The sequence below is a fragment of the Monomorium pharaonis genome, chromosome 6 (genome assembly GCF_013373865.1).
Source record: "Monomorium pharaonis isolate MP-MQ-018 chromosome 6, ASM1337386v2, whole genome shotgun sequence".
Lineage (NCBI taxonomy): Eukaryota > Metazoa > Arthropoda > Insecta > Hymenoptera > Formicidae > Monomorium > Monomorium pharaonis.
The window spans coordinates 940,461-965,992 of record NC_050472.1 but is presented as its reverse complement, the minus strand read 5'-3'; the positions used below and the strand labels follow the sequence as shown (position 1 = coordinate 965,992).

The 25,532-nt window shown below is 34.3% G+C and overlaps 1 protein-coding gene across 6 annotated transcripts in view; it reads right to left on the bottom strand.

The window, feature by feature from the left end:
- LOC105832614 (slo-interacting protein 1) overlaps positions 1 to 25,532 on the bottom strand; it is a 184,135-nt gene that overhangs the window by 62,754 nt on the left and 95,849 nt on the right. For 4 of the 6 annotated variants that reach the window (XM_036288065.1, XM_036288069.1, XM_036288067.1 and 1 more), the window contains exon 2: positions 260 to 307. The exons of the other annotated variants lie outside the window; for them this stretch is intronic. In XM_036288065.1, the coding sequence (XP_036143958.1) occupies positions 260 to 298 (39 nt within the window). In that variant the 5' untranslated portion in view covers positions 299 to 307. The remainder of the gene's footprint in view (positions 1 to 259; positions 308 to 25,532) is intronic. 6 annotated transcript variants of the gene reach the window in all.

Genomic DNA, 25,532 nt, shown 5'->3' with positions numbered 1-25,532 from the left:
ATAAATAAATGACACTAAAATTACACTCTTCTGTCATTTTAAGATTCAATTAATCAAACACGTATATTATACCTTAAAACTAAATTTCTCTTCTAATTAAAATAAATTGTTACTTTTTATTATTATTATACTTTTTTGTATAATATTTTATTACATTTTTATATATTTTATTTTTATTTTGTCTTGTAAAAACAAACGGATCAACATTCAAATTCGATTATCATAAAATTATCACGTAGTAACTCTTGATACAACTTACCGGTATTGAAGTATCCGGAAAAGATTGGTAAACGTTCATAAATCATACCTGAAACAGAAAGGACAAAAATGTAATATCTCGTTAATACCAGAAATCTCTTTCTGTATTATCTATAAAAGATAAAAAAAGCGCGCCAAGTGTGTGGTTAAAAAAAAATCACAAAATTCAAGAATACTTTTGATTAAATTCAACCTAAGTAATATATAAAAAAAAAACATTAAATTTAACCCAAGTAATATATATATTATATATATTATTTATCAAAAGAATACTTTTGATAAATTCAATCTAAGTGATATTTTTTATAACGAAAAAAAATCACAAATCTAAGATAAAACTTTTGATCCAACCTAAGTAATATATATATATATATATATATATATATATATATATATATATATATAATATGTAATATATATATTACTTATAGGTTGAATTTTAATCAAAAGTTTTATTTTAGATTTGTGATTTTTTTCATTATAAAAAATATCACTTAGATTGAATTTATCAAAAGTATTCTTGGATTTTGTGATTTTTTTTTAAAGGAAAATTACACACTTGGCGCGCTTTTTTTACCTTTTTCAAAAAGATAATTTTGTTTGGATATCATGCATTTTGTAGTATTTATAGATTATATATCACTTTGGTTGAATTTGATATGATCAAAAGTATTATCTAGAATTTTATAATTTTTTTCCTTAAAAAAAAAAAAAACTACATACTTGACGCGCTTTTTTACCTTTTTTAAAAAAGTAATTTTGTTTTTAATTTTACATTGGTGTTAATAATTAAATAGATAAGGTGTGATGTATAAAATTGTGCACTGATTAAATATTGATAATGTGGTGAGGATAATGACCATCTTTTGTCACTAAGATAATAGCAATTATATATGTTACTAGTAAACCAAGGAATAAAAATTAGTGTTATAAAAACATTTATTTAAGTTATTCAAGCTAATTAAAGGTTGTTAATATTGATTGACAATTACAGCATTTAACTGATGCACATAACATCTTATCTCATCGACACCAGTGTAAAATTGAATCAGAGAGTAACATAGCTCAGTTAAATGTTTAGTACATCTGTATAACACAATAAAAGAAAAATGTGAGAACATTTAGCATAAAAATTTCATATATTTCACATATTTTCAATAGAAATTTGTATTATAACCTCACATTGCACGTCACTTAGTGCGAGCCATTGGCACCAACGTAATCCAATAATGGGTGTGATCTACTTGATGCTACGAACGCTTCGCAACATTCTATAATTGGCCAATTCGTAAAATTCTTTATTCTGATTGGTCACTCAAATGCTTCAAAACATTTATAGCGTCAAGTGGATCGCACCTAGAAATACACTGTGCTGTCGCGAGTATCTACACACTCGGGCTGCGTTCCAAAATTCACTATGCAAAAAGTGCACGCAACACAAACAGAACTACTATCTCACTAGTGAGCGGCGTTTGCATCGCGATTCCCGGATGTATCTACTGCAACCACTTCCTTATCATAGAAGTTAGCGCCGCTGGTGTCAAAGCAACGACCGTACACTTCGTCTTCCTTCTCGTCCCTTACGTGCCTACAAGGTTGACGACAGTGACGACGTTTTTTAATAAGAAATTTCAACATTTGGATTTTGCGTCGTGATATCTCCTCCCATACCATAGGGTACGTAGAGGAAAAACAAAAACAGTTTTCTAACACAAATCGACTGCAAGCTTTCGATTGAGCCTAGTTAGAACTCGATCCGTTTAGCCGTTTTTGAGATCCGATAATCTCGAGTGCTCGCAATAATAGCATACTCGCGTAAATACAAATACACACGGTCGATCTCGCGCTGCGCTTTCACTTGGCGTGAGCCACTACCGTGTCTCTTAATGTCTCTCGGTACGGCCGATTAAGACGGTCGCTCGCGCATGTGGAGGAACGACAATACGGACAAAAGAGAGCGCAATAAGACCGAATTAGAACCCATGATGAAATTGATATTGAGAGAAAAAAAAATCAGTATTAGTTCACCGTCTTTGTTCACAGAGAAAAAAGAGTCGTTTGGGAGTGGCTCCTTTCAAGTTACCATTCACACAAAGTATAATAGATAACGGATTGGTGAATCGTGCGCAAACCAAAAAATGGATACTGGAAATGAGTAGCCATTATACACTTCATCTGTGTATGTAGCAGAAGAGAGAAAGAAATATTCTTTTGACATCTTGTCGAGTTTGAATATAAATAATTTACACGATTTAAAATTGCAAATTTTCGAAATCGTAATCCTTAGAAATGTAAAAAGTTTCAGAATTATTTATTTAAATATGACATGCAATTTTCTAATATACGATATCTTAAATGCAGATGTCTATCAATCGATTTTAAGGGATTGTAATGCGTCGTAATCCTAAGATTGTACTTACTGCGCGCATTTTTCAGTTTCAAGGTACGAGCACTAGCAAACGCTCGAAGATACGCCACGTGTCTTCTTTAGAGCGTAACTAATAATAATCGATCAATCTATAAGCAGCAATATATTACGCGTAATCGCTAATGCCCGATTTAACGTACCTCGACACAGATCGCACGGTTGGCTGCTTTTACTATGTTTATTTTCCTTATTTTCGTATTGATCAGCTTGCGCTCACGTCATACGTGCACAATTAGCCACAAAGGTTTGAATAATAAAAACTTCAATTGCGTTTAAAGATGTAAATAATATATAAATAATGTATAAAGCATTTAAACATAAGGGGCATTCGTTTCTTGCAAGTTGTTAAAATTTTTATGACATGTATTATATTTCTGTAGTTAAAAAAGAAGTGTTTTGTTTTGAAGAGCATAAAGTTGTAAGGAGTAGATATAATTTATTTTAAGTAATTTATTTAACTTTTTAAAACAAGTCGCAAACAAAGTCGCAAAATTCTCTTTATTAGGAAGTATAATTAAATAAAAAACTAGTACTTTTCAGAGACACTTTTTATTAATTATCAAGTGACATTTCTGCTACTCGCACATTACGCGGATGTACTTTTGTATAACTAACAAAATATCATAAGAAAACCCTTGTACAAAGTAAAAGCACATTACCACAATTTAATTTAGCATTTTGCTTTAAATACGTTCTCTTGCAAAATGTACACCGACAAAACAATAAAACAGTTACATATACATTTTAACAGTTCTTAAAAATAATCCTTCAAAGTCAACAGTTTAAAAAAAGAAACAGCTTAATTTCAATTCTCATATACCTTTTTTCTTTAATTAAAACTTCTGGAATCACCAGTCAATGAACAAATAAGAAATTAAACTACTCGATAAATAAATAAAAACATTTTACATAATTATATTTTCAAGTCAAAAGTTATATTTTAATTACATCTAAAAAGTATCTATTAATTTGCAATTTATTATTGGTTGGTAATCTTGCGAAATCCCGTCGGTAACATTTCAATTTTGTGAAACCTTCTCATAGATGCGATAATCTGTGCGATAAGCTTCGTATAAACGTAAATTCAGGAGTGTGCCGCTAGGAAATTCGCAGCAGGAACGACCGCGATAATAATTAACGACAACTGTCGACAGTCGCGAAAATTCATGAGAAACGAGAAAAAGAGAAGGAGAGATGGAGGAAGGGGATAGAAATGATGCAATTAACAAAGCGCAACGGCGTTAATTTCCCTAACTTCGCGACGAGACGTTGCTAGATGCGCGACCCGGATCAAGATATACAGCAAAAAGTGGCGCAAATGTACTTAAAAGAAAATTAGGTAGATCTAAGTTTGGGATATGTGAAATGCGTTGAATGTAACAAAAATTTTCACTGTGCCCTACTTATACAGAAAATGTAGTAAGGTGGAACTTTAGCGGAGCAAATCGCTACGGACCGGATCGAGGGACAATTGAAATCAATTAGAATAATTTGCTGCAAACAACTTGTAAAACTGATTGTCGATGGTATAAAGCGAGCATCGACAGCATCCACGTCCGCACTCAAAACCAGGACGAATATTAATTACCGAGTAGGACAAGATATAGCCGCGTAGTAGGGACAGAAGACGAGAGAGAGACATTAATTGCATTATACTCGTATACATAAAACGCCAAGCACTATTATTTTGACCCGTTATCGAAATAAAACCAAAGTATAAGTAACACTCTGTTGTCTTCGACCCTGTTGCGTGACGAGACTGAATCTGCCTAATTACGAAAAGGTATTTGAAATATGTTCACAGAGATAAAGATATTCAGATATCATGGATTGTACATCATATCGAGATCAGTGGCAAAAAGTTGACGTTATTTTCGCTATTATTGATATCGGTATAACTATGAGTTCTGAGATAACAGTGTAGATCTTAAGTAAATTTATGTAAGTATAGTATTACAAAGAAGGCTTCTTTTTTGTACCAAATCATAGGAGAAAGATGATTAAAGAAGCATAAATAATTACAACTGTAAAAAAAATATACATATTCGGAAATATATCGGTCACATTAATTAAGATGTTTTCTTTGTATATAACAAAAAAATAAAAACTTGTTGTTTGTTGAATGTGCAATACATGGTATATAAAAAGGTTTTTAAAAATTTAACAAAAGTTGGCTTAATATCGAACTCCTTCATCGAAGGCAAATTCGATACCAGATTTATCAAAGAATTCGTAAGTAGAAAGAAACATGTGTACGAGATAGTGCACGAAATAGTACAAACAATATTTTACCCAATAATATATCGTTAATTAATAATGGAAATTTTTGGACATACGTTACAACGGCAAACAGTAATTAATGTTGACGTTTAACTGATTATCGAGCACTTATCTTTAATTTGCCGCGCGAAGCCGGTCTATCTCGCGGCAGTCGCGTAAAGCCAACATTGTTGCCCCGCCATCAGTTGCGAAAGCGGTCTCAAAGCGAAGTGCCACCCTTTGACGTTCGCGAGAGCGCTATCGGAAGTCGCTCGAAGAGTAATTGGAATCCCAAAACAAGCGAGAGAACAGGCGCCGATCGCACGTAGCGTGTTTCGTTCTCCTCATTTCCCATCTGTTTTCCTCAGCAAATCGGAAACGTGTTCTACGTTCTTTCGCGTACGTCCCGCCGCTAGTGTATTAATTTGAATAATTGCTATAAACACGATTGATCGCCGCGTACAAAAGAGGTCGATTCTCGCAGCATGACTCCGGCCGAGTATTCCGAGTTCCATATCACAATCAATACGGAGACAATCACTTTATAATACTTCTCTCCTCTGATTGTTAATTCTATCTTTTCACAGAATCGTACAAACCGAATTTACATTCGTCGAAAAAAGCATTTCGTGTGGTTGCGCCAATTCGCCAAAAAAGATCGATTAAAAACCGCCATAAAAATAATAAAAAACATGCAAGGGGTTGTTAATTTTAAATTAAAAAAATGTATTAATTAAAGCTTTTTCAAATCTGCTTTTTCTAAGAAATACGACGTTATTTTTATACAATTTATAGAAATTGCAAAGAATTTGACGCTGAGAAGAAATTCTCTGAAAATCGAGATAGCTATTTAAAAGACATTAATATTCATCGTCTTGGTTATCACGCCAAATCGTAATCCTTTGAAAGGCGACTTTATGAAGCGATAAGAGCTCGGAAGAACGCACTACTTATTTCATGCATATTTCACGTCGAGATGCCAGGCTATCGATACAGCTTTACTTCATGCCTTGAAGAACTCCTATTCAATTAAGTTTCTCTGACATCGCGTTACGGAATCTCGCCTCTTCATCAGTGATAACGGGTAATCCGATTTTGCTCATTAAATTCATATGCTTCCGTAAATATCTTTCGACAGAAGTCAGTTAAGATGAATAGTCTGTGACGAGAAAGAGAGTAGCAAGATATATGCTACTAATGGACAATAAAACATTTACAATAAAAAAACGTTTCGTATTGTCCATTATACTCGCATTTAACGACAGAAAAACTTAAAATATATATAAATATTAATGTTAAAATAATACAATTTATAATAATAAAAAAAAAAAAAATAAAAATAATGTACTTTTGAAACATACATTCTTTAAAATAAATTAATAAAATGTTAATTTTATTATCAAAAATATCCTTTTACAATTTGTTTCCAAACTATAAAGACATGTTACATAATCTTACATAATAATATTTTCTATCATATTTATCTTGTGTTAATTAAAACAAAAATTTAAATGGAGCATGCGAGACTATTTAAATTTAATATAAAATTTTTTAATATTCTCATTTTCTATATAAAAGAATATTTCACTATATAAAAAAAGAAATATTCACTCCAATATATATTCTTCTGTCAATGAAGACAAAAAGCTCTTTGAGGCTCAATATTAAATAATTTCGATTTTACACAATTCTCAATATACACTTTAATTTTGTGACAAAAAGAAAGTAGCGATGGAAAAGATAGATGCTTTACGAAATTGTTCCGTATAGTTATTCTGTTATATAATTGAAAGTTGCAATTTTTACGCGTCGTAACTCGATGAGTATAAATGTAACAAATGGAATAAAGAGAGGAAGAGAGAGAGAGAGAGAGACCGTATAAAAGAAATGACAAGACGCAGAAACGTAGATGCAGATGCAGTTGTAGCACGCAGCGGGGAGCAACAGTGAAACGGTAAATGGAGAGAAGACGGCGAAGAGAGGGCGAAGAAAGGCTTCTATTAAACGCCCACCAAATTAGAGCAAAATTAAACTATACTTCGCCTGGAGTCCGCGGCGAAATGCCTTTAAGCGTCTCCATCAAGACGCACCTACAGGCCATTAATTCTCCACGATCTCCCTTAATTCGAGCTTTTGAAGAAAATGTTGGCGGTTCTACGATTGTATTCTTTCGTTCGTTCACAAGAGAAGGGAGGACGAGAATAAGCGAGTAGACGCGATAAAGTGACTTCTCTCCATCGCACGAATTAAACTTCACGCGTTAATTAATAATTCTATCGGGAAAAGCGACGTACGAGGAAGAGAGGGTGCTTTTTGAAAAGAATCACGTAATGTCTTTCAGATAAACGCAACAGATGTGGTAACATTAAAAAAAGTCAAATTTAATAATCTGCAAGTTTAAATAATAGTTAATTAAATAAAATTTGATAAAATAAATAGTTTTAATAAAATGTTTGATTAAATAATTAAAACTAGTAAATATAATATTATCAAACGAGTTAATATAACCAAAATCAGTAATTATTATCAAATAATAATAATTTGGCAATAACAAAATAATAATTAGTAATAATTATTACTAAGTTTGATAACGTTAATCGAACAAATGAATGAAATTATTTTATATCATCTAGATAAGGTTTGATTATTGTTACAAGGCTTCTTTTTAATGAAATGGCAGAGAAATTTCTGCCCTTACATGTGGCGCACGAATTCGCGTTTAGAATTCCGTAGCAAGTCCGAATGTTTTCCAACATCGCGCGAACCACAAAAACGATGCGAAGCGAAAGGAGTGAACGCAATCACCGCGAATGCAAAAACAGTGCAAGGTACACCCACGACCCGACTATCACGAAACTTGATCCTGTGCGCTTTTTTAATCACTCTTCCCTTTCTCGTCTTTCTCTCTCTTATTCGTGGCCGCAATCCGATTTGTCAAGTTTGTTAAACTCTTCGCGCAAAATTCTTTCTCTGTTGAGCGAAAGAAAAGAAAAGGAGGGGAAAAGGGAGGAAAAATTAAATTTTATGGAACGATCCTTCTTGAGAAGCAGAGAGACCGACGACAGCGTCATCTTGTTCTTCGCGTTCTAAAATTGTATGTCTCCGCCTTGCTCTACCCCGCTGGCGTGGCGTGGCAGTTCATTTGGCGGGTTGAGAAAACAAACAGACGCAATCAGCAACAATGGCTTTTTGTTTCCCTTCAAAGTCACCGCCCGGTAATCCGCAGCTTGAGGAGATTGAAAGAGCTCGTTTCGAACTCACTAGCGAGACGTGGGGAAAGAAACGAGCCTCTGACCCGTCGTCGGTCTCGTCAGAGTCGTCGTTGACGACACGCGACATGACGTAAACATACTCGCCCGAGACTAATACCGCTCAACTAAATCCACACCTGGCTAACCCGGCGGCGTCCGGCGGATCGACTGGCGACGCGCAACGGCGTCGCGACATGTATAGTACATTAATTACCCTCCTGATGCCGAGAGGTTATTTACCAAAAGAAAAAACCGGAACATACCGAGAGCTACCCGCTGAAACAAAAGTTACGATAGATGATAAAAAAAGACTGCACTTGCACTCTCAGATATTTATCTCAATCAGAACTCTAATTAGTTTAGGTATCGATATCAGTGTTGCTAATTCACATCTCTCAAAACATATTATAAAAAATAAAAAAATTTCATAGACTGTCCTATCATTAAAAAAGATCTAAGAAGCTTGCAGCTTTTAAATTTCAATAATTTTTAGCTGATGGTCCAAACTTCCTTAATGTCACAGCCCAATGAGAGTTGTTTTCTGTTTTACATAAATTACGCAAAAAAAAATAAAATTTTGACTCCAAAAACTTTGTTGTAAACGTATCAAGGAAATAAAGAACGTGGCTATTTAAATGGCGTTACAAGCGTACATACAAATTCGTCGACGAGAACGTTGAATTAAATTCTATCATGGAAAATGTCGAATTTGTACCGGAAAACTGCGGTTTCCTCCGTTGTCTCTCAAGCTCATCAAGCCAAGCGATCGATACGATCGCCATGAAATTAAAGCCGCCCGTTCTATATTCCAGCGCTTTTTTGCCGCGCATGAAAGGAAGCGCGAGATGAGAGAGGGAAATAGAAGGAGAAACAGAGATGAGCAAAAGAAGGGAGGAAAAAGAGAGAGGACAAAGGATGGATAGAGCCGAGATGCGAGAGTTGAGGCATGCGTGCCGTGATATTCCTCGCAGCGGAAACTTATTGTCGAGGAAACCTCAGTCACTCTTCCCTTACACGGAAGCTTTAAGGAGAACGTCAAGAATGCAAACATCGGTGACTTGCGAAGACTTTTGAAATAGTTACGTCGATTGAAGTTACGTCTACACAGAAAAAAAATTACTCTCAAACTGAAACTTATGTATTCAAATTAACGCGATTCTTGTTTCATATATATAAGCAACAACATATAATCTTCTTAGAAGAATTTGAAAATCTTGAATTTCAAGATATTATAGTCTTATTTCAATACTATAAGTATTATTTTAAAAATATGATATAATTGTTTTGATAGTTTTAAGAAAATTATAATCTTCGATTTAAACATGTAGTATTTTCTATCCAATATGTTTCTTTTCCATTCAAGAAAATTATTATCTTAAATAACAAGAATATTATTTTCTTGATTAAACTACATAAAATTTTGAAATAAATCTTTATTCAAGTAAATCTTTTTGATTTAACGCAATATAATCTCATTTCAAGATTTCCGTTTTGAAACAGGAGATATTGTCAAAAGAAGAATATTCTTTTTTCCCGTGTATGCGGGTGCATGCTTGTGTGTTATCAGACGCAACATGAAATTTGTATAGTTTTGAGTTTGAAACTGAAGAGTGTTTTGGTATTAATGTCTATTATCATTCCTATGCCTAACTACTTTGTCGTAACTACTTTCTCGTAAAGTAGGCGTTTCTTCTCGACAATTTTAGAGTAAATATCCTCTTTGAAATACAACATATAATTTCGATACATTCGTATATACTTTAATATAATATTTTTAGTATATCGAAAAATGTGCGCCTTTTTAAAAAAATATTTTATATCTTTGACAGAAGTTTAACACGAGAAATAATATATAAAGATAGATATAGGAAGAACCAAAGCTGAAAGCGAGATTTTCGGAGATAAGGACTCGAATCGACAGAATCCCGAGAGCTGAAAAAAAGAGACCGAAGAATTTCGTCTGGTAATTTTTTCGAGGTAGATGGGGCAAGAACGACGATTAGAGCGGTGACTGCCTACGGAATTTGCTCCGGAATTCGTTTTTAGAGACGGCAGGGAAATGTTGTCGTCATCGTCGTCGTCGTCGTCGTCGTCGTCCCGAGGTCTCGTTACGCTCATCCGGCTGTCTGTCGCTTGGACGCGCTAATTAACTCGAGTTGATGCATCGCACGCGGGGAGGCAGAGTGAAGGGGGGGGGAGGTCTCAACTCGCCACTGCGAGGTCCTTGCGCATGGTGGTCCCTACCCTTTCCTCCATCTGTGCAATCGTGTGCCGTCGCGAATTCCGGACTCCGTTATAAATCGCGTCCGATGTCGTCAGTGCGTAAAGCCCGTTCTGTGTATTATTCATCCAATGTCTCTCGTAAGCGGGAAAAGTGAGTAGGTAAGCGTTCGCCCACGTCGGGAGCAGATACAGAAACCTCATTCTTCGTGGCGCGAGTAAAAATAAATGAAATAAATAATATATCGCGTGAAAATACGTTTCATTCAGTAAAGAGGAACATTCGCTCGATAACACATCAAGGGGAACGAGCTTTACAGAGCCCCATGCGAGTTCCGTGTTAGCGTGCGATGTATCAATCAATCCGGCAATCAGTTATTGTCATGTCATGGCGTTAACCTCACGGCCCCGAAGAGACCAAGTGGTCTCTAATAGGCAATTTGCGCGCGGCATTACTGCGGATTATTGAAATATTATTTCCGCATATATCTTCGTGGACATAATCCTGTTATCGAGATGTGGTGACCTAAAGATACATTAATAATAACTAATAACATTATTATAGATATAATTACGACTAACTTTTAATATTACTGGCGAGGCAAGAAGAGATTGTTCCAACTATAATTTGCCTGATATTTTTTTATTATCATTTATTATTATCATACAATCTTAGTCATTACTAGTGCTCTTAAAAAACCACCACAGAAAATTAAAATCTCGAAAATTTTGTGAAAAAAAGGTATTTTTCCGCTTTTTTCCTTGTCATATTTCTCAGATTTTTTTTCTAAAATAATGTCACTTTTATTGTCCTCAATGCAGTTCTAACGTTTTGAGATTTTCTTCCATATTTTTCCAAGTTTTCTGCAATTTTATTGTTCCAGAAAATTAAGAATACTATTCGCACTTTATTATCACAATTTTTCTATATTAAAAAAAAATTTTTTTTTCTAAAAAATTAACAATACTAATCATTATCCTAAAACGACGCGTCATTTTATTTCACAAGTCAGACTTATAATTAAGTGATAATTATATGAGGTGCAATTAACCAACATCGATAAAATCGGGCCGCAGTGCTTAAAATATAACCTTCGCGACAACTGCCTTCGAAGTGATGGGCGAAAGGCGAATCGACAATTAACCGTTAGATTTGAGCACGGCCGGTGAAACTTTCCCCACCCCCCCCCCCACCCCCCCGAGGCGCTACGCACAACTCCTCCAAGGAGTTTTCGACCCTGGGCCAACTTCCTAATAATTCTCCCATGGGAGGAAAGTTTCGGTACGGTAAGACGACGAAAGGAGACGAAAGAAAAGGGACGCGACAGTCTCCGTCTCTTCGCAGGATATCGCGAATTAGCCTGAAACTCCTTACAAATGCGGAATCACGAGACGATTCTAGCTGGCTTTCATACGCGCGAGGAGGAGAGGGTCATTTCTTCGTCATTTCTTCGTCTGAGAAACTTTTCTCCGATGTGGATCTGGAAGGCTGCATCAAGAAAACCCCGCGGGAATCTCTTCAATGAGACTTTACTCACGAGCTTTTTCAATTCCATTGAGAATAATATCGATTATTCTTTCAATTCGATCTCTGGCATTCTTTTATTTAGTTCGTATTAATTAATATAAACTTGTGAAATACTGCGTATCAAGATTGAAGATAACGGTGTATAGATTTAAAAAAAAAATTAATATACAATTATATAAAAAATATTATTAAACATCAAGTTCTTGCTAAGATCGTTCATTGGTCTTCTTTCAATTTTCATTTAATTTGAATCTTTTATCTTATTTTTTTAACAACTAGGACAAGAGGTTAAATTAATTAAGACTCACTTAATTGTATTTTTTAAAAACTCTATTTTATTGTTCAATTCAATAATTTTATTATTTTAACGATTCATATCTTCGTAATTTCTCTGTTTTTAATATTTATTATTTATACTCACCGTAAGAAAAACTTATCTAAAAACTTATCTTCAAATATTGCAAATAAAAGTATTACTTTTCTTGCAAAATATTTGTATGTATAGTCAAATACATCTTTTTGCAGTTTTAATCTTATGTTTCTTTTCAAAATTCTATCACAATACATTACATATTTATTTTTAGCATGCAAAGATTATATCTGTTCTAATTGTATCGTGTAATTGAGTCGTAATCTGACTCAAAATGCAAGCTCGAATTTTATTAAAATTTTATATTAATTTTTAAAAGAAACTGATATTCAATCATGTCATCGTAGAATAAAAACTTCTCTGTAAATTTAATACAGAGAGATTACATAGCTATTACACCATATATAGATTTGAAATGTTTATAATAACGATAAAAATAATTGTTAATTTTGTTATTAAAAAATGTAACTGCGTTAGTATCTTTATTATATTATAGATGAAAAATATAACGCTAGTGATTTGTTCCCAAAAAGAGTGTAACGGTGTTATTATTTCCCAACTTTGTTAGGTTAATGCCCTTTTTCTCTTCGTTTTATTTCTCCAAAATATTTCTCAAGATTCCTTCGATAATAATATTTTAATATTCACGCGATAAAACCCAATTCATAAAGAAATTGTTAATAGAAAAAATTCCCTCCCTCTCTAAGATTAGAGCTAATACAGTTAAATATTCGCAGTTCGTAATAATAATAAATGTCTTTGACTTACTTTTCCTACTACTAGGTGCGCGCATTTTCAGATAGAATCGCGGGAAAGCCGAGAGATCGTGTCGGAGTTAAGACATCCGGAGAAAAACGGCGCGGCGGGTAGATGCGGAGGAAGAAATGGAAGAAAGAGAACGCGCTAGACTGGGGGTGCTTAACCGAGTTTGTAAAATTAACGAGCGCCTGCTCGCCACATTCATGCTTTCTCCATTTTTCCACGCCCGTTTTTCTCATGACCTACTGCCGTCACAATTCTTGACATTTTATTTGGCGACAACTGTTTCCCCGAAAGTCCTGAGACATGCGACGTACAACTTAAGAGAGACATGTCCTCTTTTTATCTGCACAAAATAGTACAAGATTATATGTATTTTTTAATTACTTATAAATAAAAATAGAGCTTATAAAAATAGAGCACAAAATTTCCTCAAAAGACATTAAAGTTAAACCTTTATAAAATAATAACGTTTAAACTAATAAAATATAAAAGTTGAATTGTGTAAACTTTTTGTGTGAGTAAAATACTTAAACTTAAGAAATTTAATCAAGTTAACAATTTTTTTCTTAGTAACGCACAATAAACATAAACAATTGATTTTAATTTTCTTTTATGTAAAAAGCAAATGTTAAAAACACAACCAATACGCAATTGCACCTTCACAGCAAATTGAAAAACGCGCTATTAGCAAATTCCAGCATTCCAATTGTGTAGAAATTCAAATAAATTTCTATCAATTCCCATGAACGGTAAAAATAAATTTAAATTCATAATACTTGACACCGCGCGCAAAAATTTGCATTAACGTTTACTGTATTAAACATTCGGCTAATATAAATACAATGTCCAACAACGAGTAACCTCCATCGAGCTCGATTTTCGTAAAGCAAATAAATCATTGCGATGGGAACGTACATTATATTTTGCGTTGTATTTCCGATGACTCGTTGCGTAAATGAATTATGTCGAATCGAGCAAGACAAATACGGATGACAGTTCGCAAATGTGCGTCAGGCAGTTACCATACTATATAACAAGAACGCGAGTATCATTCGAAAAGCGGAATCGCCCGAAGCGTTAATTCCCACGAAAAAAAAGATGCGTCGACAACCGGCGATTTGTAATTTAACAGACGAATTCGCCCATTCGCGAATTTGCCGATGCGTGGATAGCTTTGTCGCGCTCTGCTATTATACCATCGGTAATCGAATTAATATCCGGTAATCGGAAAATATGCGCAAAACCGTGTGATCGTATGCTCCGAGGTCTCGTATTAACGAATAGGAAAAAAGGAAGATAAAGTTTCGACGTTCGCAATTAATCGCACAATGTTGAAACGCGATTGTTGTTTCGAAATCAGGGGCAAATTGTATTATGGAAGATAAAAATTCAGGGGGCTGACAGAACATTTAAAATTACAGAATGTAATCAAGTATCGTGTACATTGTGACATATATTGTGATATATTATTGCTATCAAAAATTGAAAAAAGCGTTGTAAACTCCGATTGTTTTTCATATTTCCAGACGTGTAATTTAAAATATTAATGGCTAATTGAAAATTTCAAATTTATGAAATGCAGTGAAATTTAGTTTTAAATGATCGAAAGAACTAATTATCGTCTTTAAAATATTTCATAATGGTATATTTATTATATAAGATGTATAACTCAAAATTTTGACGTTAAGAATTTCATTAATTCTAATAAAATTCTCTTCGACTTCCATGATTTTACGGATAAATTTTGAGAGACAATTTTCTTCGTGTATATGTATTGTAGACTTTGTTTTAATAATGCGCGCGCGCGCGCGCGTGTGTGTGTGTGTGTATGTGTGTGTGGAGTTTGGGAATCTTTAAAGATCAAAATTCTGTACGTTTGTTATTATTTTCCAAAATATTTACCGAGAAAACACTTCGTAGACTGTGGTTCGTAAAATATCACTCAACTTGGCGCTCGCATAAATTCTTCCGAAGTTCTCAAAAACGTCTCGCCGCAGGAAGATGTTGAGACTCGTGCTCTCTCTTCCCTCCGTCTTTACACACATATTTCCAGGATCGAGTAATTTATATCGCGCGTAATTAATCGCCGCAATTTGTATCGGTCGTCGTACCTCCTCACAACTTTGTTATTACTTTACCAGCGTAATAATGAATCTCCAAGATCACGCCCACTTCCGCGTACTCTCGGTATCTCGGAGCAACTTACCTAAGATAAGCGTGACAGTCGCTCGAGACCCAACAGGGGGATGCTTCGTAATGTACTGACTCCTCTTCAGTCATTACGATCTTTACGATCGACATTAATTTCAGACTTTGATAACGCGCGCGAGGTCAACTCTTGATTCTCTATGTCTGTCTTTTTGTCGGTTTGTTTTTTCTACTTTTCACGGCGTTACAGTAAAAATATGTTTCTTCAAAAACTTCCGATTTCATTGTCGGATTTCGTTTGCGCCTATCGCTTCGCTGCGTGATACAAATTTGCTTTATTGCATCCAAACATAAATGTTTAAACTCCATAAATAATGTGATGCGATTGTGCTAATTATGAATTAAATATAAATAAATTTAATTTATTAATTAAACATAAATATACACATTAAATATATAATATAAATTAAATATTAATTAGATGTAAGGAAATATTGGTGTGCTAAGATATAATAAGCCTATTTGAATCTAAAGAAAGATAAAAAGTTTATTATGATTTTATTTTATTTCCGTGTTTAAATTTTCATAAAGCGACAATTATTGAATTTTTCGTAAACACGTTCCTAAGTCTATTATCAATCATATTCTTTGTATGCACTATTAAAGAAAACGTTAAAGTATGTCTTACCAATTTATTCAACTACGTTGTGAAATGTTTTTACAAAAAGAATCCATTAATATACTAATAAAATCACGAACAAAGTAAAGGGGTTAAAATCTTAATTTTGTTTTATATGTCCCACCAACACCCCCGCGCGCTAGATAGCTTTCACCCTCCAAACACATTCCTCTTTCTCTTCTTTTCACCAAGTAAAAGGGCGACGGACTCTTTTTCATATTTTCTCAGTAAAGTGTCCTACCAGCTTCTCGTTCACTATTCGTCGACATTCATCTAACCCCACACCGGCTATCTTAAACTCTCGACGATGTTCTTCCCCCACCGTGTCAAATCGTTCCTCTTTCCTCGTTTCCCACCTAAAAGTGACTTCTTAAGTCTTTCCTCTTTTTCTTCTTGACATCTTAAACATCTTAAAGAGATCAATCGGTACTTTTTGTTCGACGCACGTGCGTGTAAAAATACAAGCATATTAATCGCCTAAGTTAATAATATTAATTATAGTTAATAATATTAGTTAATAATATAATATTAGTTATTTAAATAAATAAAATAACGTTTAGTTTAATTAACATTCGCGTTACTTATTTAAATCATTACTATTTATATTCTTTTGTTTTTTATGTCAAATGCAAACATAATCATTTCATTTGACTGAATTTTCTCTTTTCCTTCTTCTGAGATTTTAAACTGATGTATGAAAAGTATTATTCACTTAGCTAAAGTATACAAAGAAGTTTACATAAAAAAATACATACAAAAATAAGAATGAAGCAAATATTAGCAGGGCTATGATTAAAACTTTAATACTACACGATATTACTACATCTACCGATTTTAGTTGTAATCTTTCACCGACTATTTTCACGTAGTTTTAATCCCGCGTTTTCGCGAAGAGCAGACCATAATTACCATCAATTCCAGGTAGCCTTTATCAATACTGACTAATGGCTTCGCACATCACTCGTTGGTAACTCTTTATATAACGCGCTGTTCATCTCACATTATCGTAATGATCGACTTCACATTAATGTTTAACTTGTATGGTGCAACAAAAATCATCTTGTATGATCTCACAGAAATTTCACGTTTTTCTCGAATTCAGTCATATTTCTCGTGATCTTTAAACTTTTTTTTTCATACATATAGTATATCTACAAGAAATTTTCTTCGATTTTTAGCGAGCATAGAAATCCGGGTTTATATATCACATTTTCGAATTAAGAGGAACATTATCGTTCGAATGTTATCTAGCGTCGTACCAAATCGTTTAAAGCAAAAAAATGGAATAAAACTGTTTACATCAAGAGAGATTTACTATTCCTTGAACGCTTTGCGTCGTTTTGCTCTTTCTTTGAAGGAAAATTCTAAAGAAACGTGGCAGCGAAGAACCTCCTATCAAGCGAACCGTATCCCTTTCGTGCCCGGTTTCGAAAGAAGACTCTTATTAACCTTTGAAAAAATAAGCTCTTAGTAGCGGTAGTAGTAGACTTTGGTGTAACGTTTGACGATGAAATGACGGCGAGAGAGAGAGAGAGAGAGAGAGAGAGAGAGAAAGAGAGAGAGAGAGAGAGAGAGAGAGAGAGAGAGAGAGAGAGAGAGAGAGAGAGAGAGAGAGAGAGAGAGAGAGAGAGAGAGAGAGAGAGAGAGAGAGAGAGAGAGAAAAGGAGGAGGAGGAGGAGGAGGAGTAAGAAGAGCGCGAATTGGTCATTGTGATTCACACATCCGAATACGTCATACAATAATGTGATAATTCAGCCTCATTACTTTATTACTAAAACGCGAACAGTTCTTTTTTACTTTATTCCAATCTCAACATATACACACATCAAAGTCTGACAATAATAATAATTAATAATTACCAAATTATCATTTGGTAATAATATTAATTAAATATTTAATTATTACTAGACTCTTTTCAATGTATAATGTTCGTAAGGATGCATATATATTATTTTCTTGTATAAGCAAAAATTAACAACAAAAATATAAAATAGCATTCAAATTCTGCAAATAGCATGCAAATTTCTGACAATAAAACGGAATTATTAAACTTTCTTTTGTACGTACATAAAAATTTTTAACATGTAAAGAAAAAAAAGAAAATTTTATGTATCATTTGTATATTATTATTAAAATACCAGTAAATTTTTTAAAACTATAATTAACCATCAAATTTGACATAAAAAAAAGAAATCAACTGCTTCATTCTAATTCTTCAGCACAAAAGATAAAGATCATTTGTGTGATTTTATTAGTAGCGCGCATAAAATAGGAAAATCTGTGTGTCAAATCAAAGTGTCACGATCGAAGTAAGTATTAAAGGATTTTAAATTGAAGTTGCTTCGTTGGTGATTTGAAGAAACATCGTTCTCATCTTTGCAAAACTTGTCGAGAATTTCCACTTTCGGATTAACGGCATCGAATTGACAGCGCAGTAAATTAATAGAGACCGCGGGATTTATCCGCGGGTATCGGATAAGATTTCGCCAAAGCGCGGCGATACTGCTAGTTGGAAATCACTAGCGGCAGAAAGGGATTGCTTAATCAAGCTGATTGATGGAACGAATCGCTTTGTAACCGATTCCATCGATGTGTTATTGGACTAACGACGAGCCGAAACTGACAATGTCGCACCCTCGTGCACCTGCATTTCGATAATTGCATCTACCGCCGCGTCGCCGCAGAACCAGACGACATAACGGGTAGCGCGATAACCACACATTCTTTTTATCCGATGAGAATTTTTCGCGCATATACCTATATGAGAAAACCGTTATAACGGATATTCGAATATTAGATATATATTTTGAACACACATTTTAGAATATCTTACACTAATTTAATATTTAGGTATCTAAATAATAAAAGATCTTTTTTGTTTTGTTTACTTAAATATCCTAAAATATTAAGTATTTTAATGTAAACATAATTTTATAAAGTATTGAATAATTGTACAACATTTCGTCAACATTCGAAATATTGACAATGAGAACAATATCTAAGACCTATGACATTAGACAAAAATTATTTATTGATAATCAACCGAGATTCGGAAACGCTCCGTTTTCTCTAAAGTATTCGCTTGAATAATGAAAAAAGTACCCGATGTATAATGAAAACTTTTACCGACTGCTTGTGCGTTTTATATCTAAATATTTTATCGTTATAAATTTTATCGTGCTAGATATTAAGCAAATCCCATTTCCTATTATGATTAACGCAAAAATCGATTTGTTTGTCAAGAAAAAACATCGTTATATTTCAAGTGGCAAAATGTTCAAATCACTCAAATGCGAAGCGGATTTCTGACCATAGCGACTCAGCGTGGCGTGGCGCGGAGGCGCAAATGTACGAAGGATCAAAAAAGCTCGCTTCCGAAATGATTACTTCGACGGTTCGGGGATTAAAGCACCGGGGTGCTTTCAGGACGAAGAAGGAGAAGCGCGTCCCGGAAGCCCATCAACGTCGTCGAGAGCAAATCCTTGTATAATGGAACGATTTAGCCGAGGCCATCGATCGTGCACGAGAGTGCGCTTCTCACCTCTCTCCACGGCATGTAACACGGCATCCGTATCTCGCATCACCAACCCGCCGCGCCGTCGCGTCGTGCGGTTTCAATTTTGCCAACAAACGCTCTGACCATCCACGCATCCTCCTTCCCCTTGTCCTCTCATGTCGGACGCAGCGGATATATCTTCTACTCGCTTACGAGGATGTCTCACGCACTTACATCGCAGTATCGTAGTCGGCCGCCGCAACACGCGTCTGTAACTTTGATGGACGCGTACCAGAGCAGGCTGTAACGTGCTACGTTATTAATGGCCCTGGTATTACGTTCTCCTACGTTCGAAACGTAATTTCGCGAGATTTATACAAGGGATATTTCGGGCGATAAGCGCGTGAGCGTGATAACTCCCGCGGTGGAGTAAACTTGCACGAATTCTTCTTTCTCGTCGAAATTTAACGACGACGACTTTAACGTTGACGCAATCCGACATGTACTGTAACACGCTTATTAATAAATTTTCCTCTGTCGTAAAATTTAATGACGATGGCTTGAATAAACACTCCAACATGTAAAACGTTATCAATAACTTCTTCAACATTCGTTATATAATTTATCATACTTATGTGAAATTTATCAAACAGATAATTCTCGTACAGGAAACTGAAACAATCATCTTTCTCCATCCAAACGTAATTAGATTTCTCTCGAATATTCTGCAGATATACATATATTATTGAAATTATTATTGACAAATTTCAAGTTCTAATTGTTCTCAGAATAATAAAATTTACATTGAAATAAGTTATTTCTATAATCAGATCTTTTTTATTTATAAAAAAATTATTCAAATAATAAATTAAATATTTATCAAATTATTGAGACTTAAAGAATATATATACATAAAGTGACATATATTAGTAACTTTTAAGTCATATAATATTACAAAGGGTTAAATATTGATGTTTCATAATAATTTAATATTAATGCTTTTATTAAACACAAAGTTTCTTTACGAGTTTTTATGTGCGGGCGCTTAAATCAAAATTTTATTAAAAAACTTTTTAATTTCCAAACACGAAAGATAAAAAAACTTTATATCAATATTATTTTGAGACATTTGTTGGTATTTATAGGTATACCCTATTGGTCTCTTTCACCCTAAGCTGTATCACGTGCACGATCGAAGGGATTTCAATTTTGTCGGTAGTAAGAAGATCCTCCCACGTCCTTCTACTGTCCTGAATCCCATCGCGCATCCAACCCCTTCGATTATGAGAACGTATCGCTCGATTACGCAGGATCGTGTCACCGCACGATAGCGAATTTACATCGCGATACCACAATCCTGCGTGGAAGGGTAACGGAAATCAGCCGATATTGCAAGCCGCACCTGAGCGACGAAGGATCACCTTGATCCTCTGATTGATAGCTGTTGCGTTAAATCCTCTGGTACGTATTATATATTTAAATATCGTCACATTGCTCAAAGTTTGGAATCGTGATAGATTATTAAGATTACGAAGACGTTAAAAAACTCGATATATTGATATGGATGTTATGTTTTATCGAAATATATATCTGTGTTACTGTATCACAATTATATGAGAAATAAAAAAAGACGACATATAACATCGTGAATAATGTTATTTGTCTTGAAAAATATGTCACTAATTGTCAAATTTGGGTCTATGTATTTCACGTTAAAGACGTTTATAACTGAGAAAGATGTGCTTGACGAGAATCGATCTGGAGGGCGACGTGAATAGAAACGAGAGAGAAAGAGAGAGAGAGAGAGAGAGAGAGAGAGAGAGAGAGAGAGAGAGAGAGAAATATCTTACTTGAGAGATAAGTAATATTATATAGAAGAGATTCCTGACTTAATCCGTGCGGCATCTACATTTCTTCATTTGTCATTTAATAAACGTTACTCTAATATTCAGTAATTTTCTCATTTTCCTTATAAAAAAATATACATCACAATTCATGTCAATCTAATATCATCGTGTCATGTATATGTTACATGGTTTTCAGACATATTTTTATTTTTCACATAAAAAAATGTGTTTACTACAAATGTTAAAAAATTCTTATATTAAAAGAAATTTTATTCAATCCAATCTTTTATTATTAAAAAAATTGGTTTGCATTTTCAACATTCATATTTCGTATACATTGTTTTGAGTTTAAAAACGATTACAATAGTAGATGATATTCTCTTGATAAAAATTCGATGACAGTGGTCGACTCGAGAGAAGCTTTTGTCCAAATATACGACGTTACAGCGTTATATCAACAATCGTGTAACGATTGGATGGTTTCTCTATATAAAATAAGCAATTTCAAGGATGCTCTCGAAAGTTCCCACGGAAATACGCGTTCTCTCTTTTCGAGTATCTATCCACGTGCGTGGATAGGGTCCTTTAGGGTCCAGCTTAGTCCCATCGTATTTCAAAGCAAGGTTTCATCTTATGCACGCGCGTCTATGCAAATTTCATAAGGAATTTAACTTTAGAGCGAATAGCCTTAGAGTGCGCCGAAGGTATAGAAAAAACAATTGCGATTTGTCTGGTTAGCTTGCATTAAAGTTTTTTTGTATTCTGCAATTATTTTTATGATTTAACGATAATTAAAAATTATGTGTAAGATGTCATGAAAACAGTATATATATTTCGTGTAAGCGCGTAATAAATAATTGTAGACATTTTTCTTAAAATAGTAGGAAATTGTTAAAAGAAAAAAGTAAAAACATTGCAAAAATATAAAGAAACTACTTCTTAGATGTGTGTGATATCTAACAGTAAGTTTCACAATTTTTCTCCAATGGTTCAGAGCTTCGACATCGCCGTAAGCGAAATTTCGATCGACAACGTCAATTAATTAAGTGATCCTCGGTGTTCGTGAAACGATGTGAAACTCGGACATCGGCAGATGTGGAAGAAACTATTCGCATCTGCCGTGCGACGATCGGACACGGTCACCAGAAAAGCACTGATTCGACGGAAAAGACATTATGCCCCGGGTTCCCGGGAAGCAGTCTTGCGTCTTGAGACGTGTCTCGAATTCACAATAAACCGACGAGAGCGCAGTCAAATAGCATCCTGCGGCGGATCGAAACCACCTGATAGACAGATCTCGTTTAACTGGCTTCTCGCGCTCCGGTGGTCACCCGGATTTCGATTCTACCCTATCTATATCCGCGTACGTTTCCTGATTTTGAAAATTTCACCGTATGATAGGGCATATTCAACGTAACCCTTATTCTATACGTCATCACGTTGAATTTTCCAGATTATCATAACATACTTTATTTTCAATACTTGGATGCAGACAGAAATATCCACGTGTATGTATACTATTGTTTCGTTGCGCGTCGGAAATGAAATATTTTAAACATTTAATAAGTGACTTTTGTACGATAAATAATTTCAATATTACTATTACATATTTCAAGTAGAAATAACCCTCAATCCCTACCTATGGGTCGTTTTCGTCCTGCTTAAAACCACTATCCTTAATTTTTCGTACAATCGCGATGCTAGCGCCAACAAAGTTGTACTAAAAAAACTTTGGGGGGGAAGGATCTTCAGTGCACAAGACTTGCCCGGTCCGTTTGTTCTACTCCAAACGCCAGCCAAGATAAAATTTGAATAGGAATAGGTTTTCTACCCATAGGTAGGGATTACGTAAGTAAAAATAACTTTTTCAAAAATAAATTTTTTTTATTAATTAAGTATTTTCGGACACGTACATGCATTTTAGAACATAATTATGTATATATTTTATGTTGAACATCTACAATGAAGGTTAGAAATTCAGAATACTTTAAGCAGATCAATAAAATTTAGCGTTCGGCAAATATTGGTAAGATTGGACATTAACTAATAAAATAAAAAAAAAGATGTTTTTATTATTTATATAAAAATGATAAAAAGACCAATTAATGTTGTGCTCGATGCAACAAACCCGTTTGAGATAATCATGATTTAAAGTGCTGTCGCGACTACTTTTAAACTGTCTTTTTTTTTATTTTTAAAACAAAATTTTGTATTTTTCCCATGTATTAAATAATTTGTTAAAACTTTAAGCTGAAAAAAAGTTCATTTATTGATGTTTCCCTATTTTACAACGCTATTCATCATGCTCGAAAAATTCAAATTTTCATATGCTGAAATTGGATCTCTGCTTTCATTCTACGTTAATCAGACATTTTTTTCCGTAAAGAGAAACTTTTTCCTTCCAGAAACTGATTAAAAAATTTTTTTTCAAAATTTTTATCATCGCTATGTTTTTTTTAAAAATTAACTTTTTTATCGATTTTTCTCACTGTTTATTAAAAAATACATATTAAATTTGGGGGGATTGGATAATATAATGGTAGTTTCTTAAAGAGAAATGTTTAAAGAGTATACATAATTTTTTTCAGATTTTTTAAACATTATTTATATGGTTATAAAGGCAAAGACGAAAACGACTCATAGGTAGGGTTAGAGGGTGCTAAAAAACACGGTAGGGATTGAGAGTTAATATTATGACAATTCTTCATTTAATGCATTAAGAGCATTGCTATTAAATTTTTCTAATTACAAATATAATTTCTTAAAATGATAAAAACGTAACTATAAAAGACATAATTTTTTTTAAATAAATTTATTTCCAAACTTACTTAATAATATGATTAAAAACTGGCATTTTACATGCAATAATTTAAAATCTATAGATATCCGTATAGATAATAGCTGTTGAACACTACCATACTTGCAAATAAGTTATTTTAAAATGTGTCTAAATAAAAAGAAAAGAGTAGAGATATTATACACCGTTTTTAAATGCGTTCCATCTCTCTGTTTTTACTTCGACATCAAAGATCCGCCTCGTTGGTTTTCGCGAAGTTAAAACACTTCTTCCGTTATCTCGTTCTCGACGAGTGAAACTTTTTCCTCCGAAGAAACATCGCAAGAGAAACATCAATTCACCACGAACCACCAAGTTCGTCGAGTTACAGATCATCGCGAAACTCGATCTACGGTAATCCATAACCGATAGATGAACCCCTGCACGTGATAAGAGACGGGCTTGTTCTCCGCGAATATCTCGCAAAATCAATCTACCGCGGTCTATCTATCTCCGTCAGTTTCTCCGAACGTCCAATAATCCTTCCATACATGATCCTTTTCCGCGTTTCCCTCTATCTTTTCTTCACACAACTTGATTCCACAGTAAAAAATTACTCGATGCAATAGAAGTACTTTTGGACACCTAATAACTACTAGTGTAAATTTTTACAATTTCCAATTTCAATTCATGAAAATTGCGCGCTACATATTTGTTTTTGGAAATACAATCCTTACACTAAAAAAAAAGTCAAAATAATTAATTCATATATTAAATTCACATCACCAATTTAAAAATTTTCATGCCAACAAACATCTATATATATTCCATATGATATCTCCTCCCCGAAAAATCTGTAAAGAAATTATCAACTCCAAGAATACGATTAGAATATTTTTCGGCAATGACGAGACACGATTCAAATGTAAGAAAGATTTAATTTGTTCCAAGCCCGGAAATTTTTTAGAGAGCGGTATAATCTCAAAATTTATTCTCCAATTCGTGCACAGCTGGTTTCAATCTTACATTCACGAAGACGTTTGTATACCTTCATTCGGTCGCAGAAGCAAGCGATAAAGCACTCGTCTTCCAAATAGTCATGTAGATTCTCGATCTACGACGAGCCCATCCTGTCGCCACCAGGGACAAGCGGCCTGTCTCTTCCCATCCTTCCTCGTCAAATCCGGATCTCCTTCCCAATATTCACCCGATTCCCGTTTCTTACATGGATATCCGGTCCTTCCCTTAGATTCTGCTTTCCCCCCTCTTCTCTCTCTCTCTCTCTCTCTCTCTCTCTCTCTCTCTCTCTCTCTCTGACAATGCTCGTAGAATCCTCCTGGCATTTTCCAAATCCACGCGTATGCGACCTATCTCGAGTGCCTTTCGGAGCACACATTTATGCAAATCTAGGTGACACCGATCAAGCGTACCGGTGACAGCAGGAACCAACGGACAGTTTTGAAAAATTGTTAGGTACAATGGGGATGGAAAGAGAAAAAGAGTGGCCTAT